Source organism: Brassica napus, chromosome A2 (assembly GCF_020379485.1).
Source record: "Brassica napus cultivar Da-Ae chromosome A2, Da-Ae, whole genome shotgun sequence".
Classification (NCBI taxonomy): Eukaryota; Viridiplantae; Streptophyta; class Magnoliopsida; order Brassicales; family Brassicaceae; genus Brassica; species Brassica napus.
In genome coordinates, this window is record NC_063435.1 from 13,244,329 (window position 1) to 13,251,897 (window position 7,569).

The window sequence follows — 7,569 nt, forward strand, 5'->3', positions numbered from 1 at the left end:
TGTCCCTTTGCCATTTTATTTTCTAGAAAATAAGTTGATTATGCTTTACATTCCCGAGTAAAGAACCACCTCATGGTTTTATAGTATATTAGATTTTACTTTAAACAAAACACATCCTCATAAACGCAAAGCCAAAAACCAAACAAGTTATAAATCCGCTAAAGCCAAAAACCATCAAGTTATACATCCGCTAAAGCCAAAAACCATCAAGTTATACATCCGTCTAAAACCAAAAAAACATCAAGTTACATCTCTAAAGCTAGAAACCAAACTATTCGGCTGTCTTAGTCACCTCCTCATAAATATCTCCTGCCAACTTCAAGCGCAATTGTGTTATAATCTGATCATTCAAGCCATCAAAGTTACGTCCAAGAGCTAGACATTCAATGTACATCAAAGAGTACACACCGCAATCTCCCGGGTTCTCATTTTGGGGGATCTTCTTGTGCCTAATATAACCGAACTGCTTTCCACTTTTCGTTCTCGTTTTAGCAGGCACCATCTTGTTAAGCAATGCTGGTATCATTCTCATGAAAGGCCGGCATGCCTCTTTCATCTCCTTATCACTCACATGTGTGCAAATACTATCATAGACATGAATTTTCCCCTTAAGCAGCTCGATGCGTAGAGCAACCCAGTGATCTCCATTAACATGGTGGCAGAGGAAAAGATCGTCGACGTCTGCAATCCACTTATTACCTGTGACAAAATCAGCCGGGTGTTCTCCATTAAAAGCCTTGGTGTACATTTCTGACAACTCAGTGTTCTGGTCCCAGCTCTTGTAGTCGTTCACCCATGAGTTCACAAACCAGTGAGACAGAAATGCAATTCGAGAAGAGGAATATGGAGACTGTTCTTGCCTGGACCGTCTGTGAAACATAAGCATTGCTGCTGCAATGTGCTAAGACAAGACACAATTTACAGTCAGCAACCAGCCGTAGAGATTAAAAATCAGAAATTAAACTTACGGAGTCATTCAACCAGCCGTAGTCTTTTGTTGGCCAATCATCCCTAGGGATCAATAACTTCAAGAAAAATCCAGCACTTTCATCTCCAACACCAGGCTCCTTTGCTTCCCTACAAACAAGAAAAATAAATTATTAGACTATCGAAATAAGAAGCAAGGATGTACAAGAGGAAACTTACAAATCAGAGTTGATGAAGTCCAAAACTTTCTGCAGTTTCTCTGCCTCCACCTTAGCTAATGGGTCATAAGGTTCCTTGGAGACTTTCTCACCACTTATAATACGCTTCACTGTTGAATTTCCAACAAACGGCCAAACTTGAGTCTTTGTCAACTGAGGCTTGCGTCTGCGTGTAGGCTCTTTCAAATTTGAAGCAAGTGCTTCCAACACCGCCCTACATTTTACACTCTTCTCCCACAGTAGATGATTTTCCAAATCTTTTGAAGATATGGATTCATCATTTAGCTGTGGGATCTCGAAGGCCTTCTCTTGCTTAACTCTTCTTGGTGGAATTCCAGCTTTCTTCCCAGTCTTTATCACCACTTCAGTCGTAAGATTCTGTGTGCTATCCATCGTCTTCTTATCTTTTTTCTCCTTCTTCACAACACAATCAACTGGCAGTCCATCTTGTGAATTGATCTTCTTCTGAACAATCCATGACTGAGAAATAGACGGTGAGAATTAGTATACAATTTTAAAAAAAATTACAAGAACAAATGATAAAGAATTGTACCAAGTCATTGCTACAAGCACCATCTTCCTCATCCTCATACGCTTTGGAGGTGGCGACATCAGGAGCAATGTTCAAATCAGCGTTGTTTTTACTATCATTTATTTGTGCCTCCAATTTTGCAATCTGATTCCGTAAGTCAGACTCATATGCTCGCACTCTTGCTTCCACCTTAGAGTCAATAGTAGCATCTAATGCTTTAGTAACCTTGTCAGCTACACTATCATCGATGCCTTCCATTTTCGCAGTGAGGATTTTAACCAACTCAGCTAACCCACTTATGGCAACGTTGTGAGCTGCAGCCTTCATATGCATAGGCAAAACAAAACCATGTCATTAACAAAATAAATTAAAAAAAGACATTTTTCTATTACTAACTACAAGAACATTTTGTACATACCATATCAGATGCTTCACTTCCATCAGCAGGTTCTTTGTCTTTTCTTCGCATAGTAGAAGGCCTCTGGTTTGGAACAACAGATGCGGCAACACCATTTTTTCTCTTCTGGCATTTGGTAGTGGGCACTGCATCCCAAAACTTCTCATTTAGCTGACCATTAAGGATGTCTTTTATCATGTTGTCCAGATCAGTATAGATTTTATCATTGTCCCACTTCGGATATATATCCTCCACTGGCTTCATAATCATATGCCTCACACGAACCTGCAAAGTAATATACAAGATTAGTAAGACACAAAATTTAAATGGAAGAAATACTACTTGTGTTTATACCTTTGGATATTTTTTCTTTTCTTGGGCACAAAAATCTGAGAAATTTATACGCGTACGAGATCCCTTCCATGACAGAAGAGGAACATCAGCTCCATCAATCCGATTCCCATATATTTCTCCTAAACCAGGGACAGACTCATAAACCCATATTAACAGCACATGAACACAGCCGTGAAGTGTGTAACTCTTCTCTGCTTCATATGTGAGTACTTTAATGGAATCGACAAGGCTGCTAAATCCAATACGGCCCCATGGATATCGCTGGAAAGCTGCAGTGTCCATCACCCTTTTAGCACAATGCAAAGGAATTCTGCTGTTGCTTGAAATGCCAAATATGCCAATGGATAGCAGACACAGCAAACCAATCATCACTCGCTTCTCTCGAGGCCAGTTTCTGCAAATCGGCAATATGGCTTGCAACTCTAGCAATGTAGGTCCATCTGATGTCGGAACGTTCATCTCCAGCCAAAACTCTTGATGGTCAACATCCCAAACGTCATGCTTGTCGAAAGGATCACAATTCAGACCTGTAATCTCTCCAAACTCATACAAAGAGAAACGCAATGGCATAGAATCATCTATCAAAGACCAAATCTCATGACTGCTCTCAATTGCCAATTGATTGGCAAGAAAATGGTGAACAACTTTCGCAGACCAAATATAAGGCAGCTCTTTCAGCTTCACAATAACTCCAATAGCTGATTCCCTCAACTCAGACCAAACATCTTCCCCAAGTTCTTCTCTCACGGTTTGAATGTTGGAGAGATAACAACTATGGTTCATGCTCCTACTCTGAACTGGGGTTTTCCCAACCTCATACAAACGACGAGGATACTTTCTTATATCCGAAGAAGAAACCGTACCTGAAAAATAAAGTACTTAACAAGTTAGTTTCTTGTCTAGAAACATTCTCCGATCAACAGACTGTCATAACCAAACTTTAATAACAGAAAAAAAAAGTCTTGAAATTTCAAAGTGAAAGAATGTTGAAATTGGGATTTAGGGTTTTCGAAATCAAACATCTGAATCAAGAAATATGTTAAAAAAGTGTAATAACTAGTGGTAATTGAATTGATTTAGCACTTACAGTTGAAATTGGGATTCATCTCCTACCCAAATCAAAGCCGATTGCGACTTGAGGAGGAGGTGTCGACCACGGCTGTGAAGGAGGAGTTGTCGACGGCAGTTGTGACAGAGGAGTTGTCGACGGCGGCTGTGGCAGAGGTCTTGACGACGATGGCTGTGACAGAGAACTCAGACGACGGAGAAGTAGATGTCGTCGTGAGAGGAAGAAAGAAAAGGTTTGTTTCTATTTTTCTCTTTTTTTTTTGTCGATATGTTTTACTTTTTTTTTTTTAGTGGCAATTTTGTAGTTAATCAAATTAGTAATGGGCTTTTAGTACTTTTGCTTATCCCTCATTTTAGTCTAGTAATTTAATTTTAATATGAGTTATTGTAGTAATTTTAAGATGAATGTGAGTTAGTCTAGGTAATTACTCTTAATTTAATCAATTTATGTGATAAAAACATATGTCTTCACTCTCTTAGTAATGACACTATATTTTTTATCTAAATGTATGTTTAGATAAAATTTACTCATGGTTTGAAATTTGTTACACAAGCAATAAAGAGAGCACTCATTTTTTCTTGGCTTTAAAAGCTTTTGTTCTCTACCGAACCTAACTTCTTCAATGCAATTAAAATTATACGAAAAACTGACAACTTTGTCTCTGAATAAACGTTAGTGTCCCATCCCATTGTGTTTAGGAGCAAGAATGACCTTAATATCACGTTCTATTCTCATCAATTTTCCGCAACAAAAAACCTAAGTTTCTTGTTAAGACACGTCAATGATTTGAGATTTTAATAACACTTTATTGCATCAACATAATAATAGTTCAAAAAAAAAAGGTTCATCCACCTAATCAAATAGGGCAAGGAGGAAGTGACACGTGTTATACTAGAAATCTCCATTTTGCTTTAAAAACATTTATCAGATAGGCTGCTCTTATAGATTTTTGTCTGAGTCTAGTAAGCTGACTTCATCTTATCTCTACACTTTGACAGGAGTTGCCATTCGTGGTCTTCTGATCGATTCGCTTGCAACTCTTGTCATTTTCTTTGGCGCCTTTACTGTGGAAACCGAAATTCGCATTGTCGATTTTCGTTAAAATAAGGAAACTAGGAAAATTCTAATTGCTTGACGTGTGGTATTAGCAGAACACGAGAATAACAACGATAAAGTATAAGGAATCTCGCCGACAGCTCTTGTAGCCCAGGCACTTACCTTGTTGGAACGCTCAAACGCGAATTCGGACTAAGATCTACTTTGCTCTCTTTTCGATTTCTTATACTTTATCGTTGTTATTCTCGTGTTCTGATTGCTTGACGTGTGATATTAGTAGATATCCGGGACCTCTGGGAAATTAGGATTTTCCTAGTTTTCTTATTTTAACGGAAATTGACAGTGCAAATTTCGGTTCCCACAGTTTGGCGCTAGAAGAAGGGGGGGGGGGGTACAGATCAATCTAACCCGCAAAAGCCACTCAGCGATCAGGAACGATATGCAAGACTCGACGTGCGCGAACGTCATCTCATTCAAGGGGGAGCAACGGTCGATCGAGCAAAACCTCGAAACGATCTCCTTGTTATCAAGCTGACGATTCAGGATATCGACGTCGCTAGGGTGTTAATCGACACCAGAAGTTCGGCCGATATCATCTTCAAAGATACTCTTGAAAAAATGGGGATCAATCAATCCGAAGTTGCGAAATATCCTAGTCCACTGCTGGGACTTTCGGGGGAAACAACCATGACCTACGGATCGATTAATCTCACAGTCAAAGCCGGAACCGTGATGAAAGTCACAGAGTTTCTAGTCGTTGACCGTCCCGCATCTTACAACGTTATCATGGGAACGCCGTGGTTGAACGCCATGCGTGCTATCCCATCAACGTACCATCTTTGCCTCAAGTTTCCAACCCGTAACGGAGTCGAGGTAATATGGGGAAATCCGAGAGTATCACAGGTGTGTTTTGCCGCAAAACTAAAACGAAAAAGACCGGTTGTAATAACCCTCACGAGCAGATATAATTTTGGTCGAGAAAATTCTTTAAGATCAGTTTGAAGATTGATCGATCAGAATTTAAATAAAAATCGACACGGTGAATTAATCTCGACGGGGCTGTCTTTTGGTCGAAAAACCATCTTTTGATGGTTCTGGTCGAGTGTTAATTATTATTGTCGATTTTTATTCATGCTGGGCGAGTTTATTCAGAGCAGGACGAGATTCGAATGATGAAAAATATTTAGTCGAAACAGTCCGAAAAATATCGACAAAACTCTTAAAATTATTTCTGAACAGTCACATGCTTTGCACCTTCTAGCCTACTTGCTTTCTCAGTAATTAGGTCACATGACCTGCACCTACTTGCTTGCCTGCTTGCTCATTAATTCAGTCACATGATTGTCACCAACTGCTTGCAGCTTTCTTCTTGGGAGGGAAAGGACATCAGCTTGTTGTTGGAAGTGCTGAAGCTGCTCTCCACATGTCCTTTCTCATCCTTGCTTTGTGCTGAGTGAAACCCTCACCTGAAGCAACTTCTTATGTTATAAAACACCATCTTTTCTCCTCTGGACGTTTATAACCAGCAAGAAATACCAGAGAAAAATTCAGAGAGAAAGAGAGAAAGAAGAGAGAAAAATTTGTGAGAAAAACTAGTTGAAAAATTCAGAAGAAAATTCAGAGAAAAGAATTGAGCAAGGACAAACCTTTCTCACCATCCTGTGACTTTATCCAGTGTGTTCTGGTGTGGTTAAGAGCTGAAGGTTTGGTGTCCAAGAGTTTAGAATCATCCATGTTCTTCAGCCTTTGATTTTGATCTGTAAGATGGTTGTGGTACAGTTTCTGTGAGAAGTTTTGTTGGTTTGCCTACACTGGAGATAAATTTTGAATAAATCAAACCATGGATTCTTGTGGTGTTGATCAGGTTAATTCGTGGTTAGCTTGAAGAGAGACAACCAGTCAAGTTTAATTAGTTGAGTAAAACCGGTAAGCTTCAGCTTCTTGATTCAGCCATGTTTTGATGAGAACCAATTGCTGTATGTTGGTTAACCTGTCAGGATCAGTTGTCTAAGGTCTTGTTCTCTTCAGTCTTGGTTAGTTTATGATTTAATCAGTCTCATAGAACCAGTAGACAAACTGATAAGAATTATGGGAATTAAACCGAACTGATTTGATCTTGTTTAGAACTGAATTGAGCTGAGTATGTTCTGATCTGATCTGAGCCGAGCTGTCTATGGTCTGAAATTGTCTTGAACTGATGTCGTCTGAGTATAACCGAGTTAATCTGTTGGGAACTGATTAGAACCGGAGTTAGCTGAGCATGAACTATGTGGGAACCGAAATTTGCACTGTCGATTTCCGTTTAAATAAGGAAACTAGGAAAACCCTAATTTCCCAGAGGACCCGGATATCTGCTAATTACCACACGTCAAGCAATCAGAACACGAGAATAACAACGATAAAGTATAAGAAATCGAAAAAGAGAGCAAAGAAGATCTTATTCCGAATTTGCGTATGAGCGTTTACAACAAGGTATAAGCCTGGACTCGAGAGCTGTCGGCGAGATTCCTAGTTCTAGCAACCCTAAGACGGCTAAACCTAATTGAGTCGCAGATCGAAATAACAAAAATGGAAAATTGCCTAAATTGCTCTAAGTGCTAAGTTTGCTCTGAAAAAAATCCTCCTTCATGCTCCTCGTCTAGGACTTCTTATATACTAGCTCCAAGGTCGGTTTGCGCTTTTACTCTTCTGCCCTTAAGCCGTCATAGCATAAAAATGGAGATATTCCATTTTTCCCAATCTTCACAATTATCTTCAAAACTTCCGTATTTATCCGCGGAAACTTGACATTTATCCTTCCTTGTGGACCAAGCGTAAACCGTGCTGTTGTTTACGGGCTTTTGGTTAAGAAATCGTAGGATGGGCCTCGAGTTGTGTTTTAGGTCCCTTTGGGCCGTCTTCCGACTCGACACGTTTACTATGATTTCTTTTGATAAAGAACGAACTTTCCGCGGTTTTTAATCCACGAAGTTTGATCGATGAGTTAGAATAGCGGAAAACATGGACTGAACTCGCT

At 39.6% G+C, this 7,569-nt stretch overlaps 1 protein-coding gene across 1 annotated transcript; it reads right to left on the reverse strand.

Moving 5' to 3' along the window:
- Positions 1-271: 271 nt before the first annotated feature.
- On the reverse strand, positions 272-3,534 carry LOC106362966. Its single transcript, XM_048752456.1, has 7 exons — positions 3,516-3,534; positions 2,429-3,291; positions 2,096-2,359; positions 1,699-1,998; positions 1,147-1,625; positions 969-1,077; positions 272-901 (listed from the first exon to the last, which is right to left on the reverse strand). Exons 1-7 carry the CDS (start codon positions 3,532-3,534, stop codon positions 272-274), a joined length of 2,664 nt encoding a protein of 887 aa, XP_048608413.1.
- Between the last annotated feature and the right edge of the window lie 4,035 nt (positions 3,535-7,569).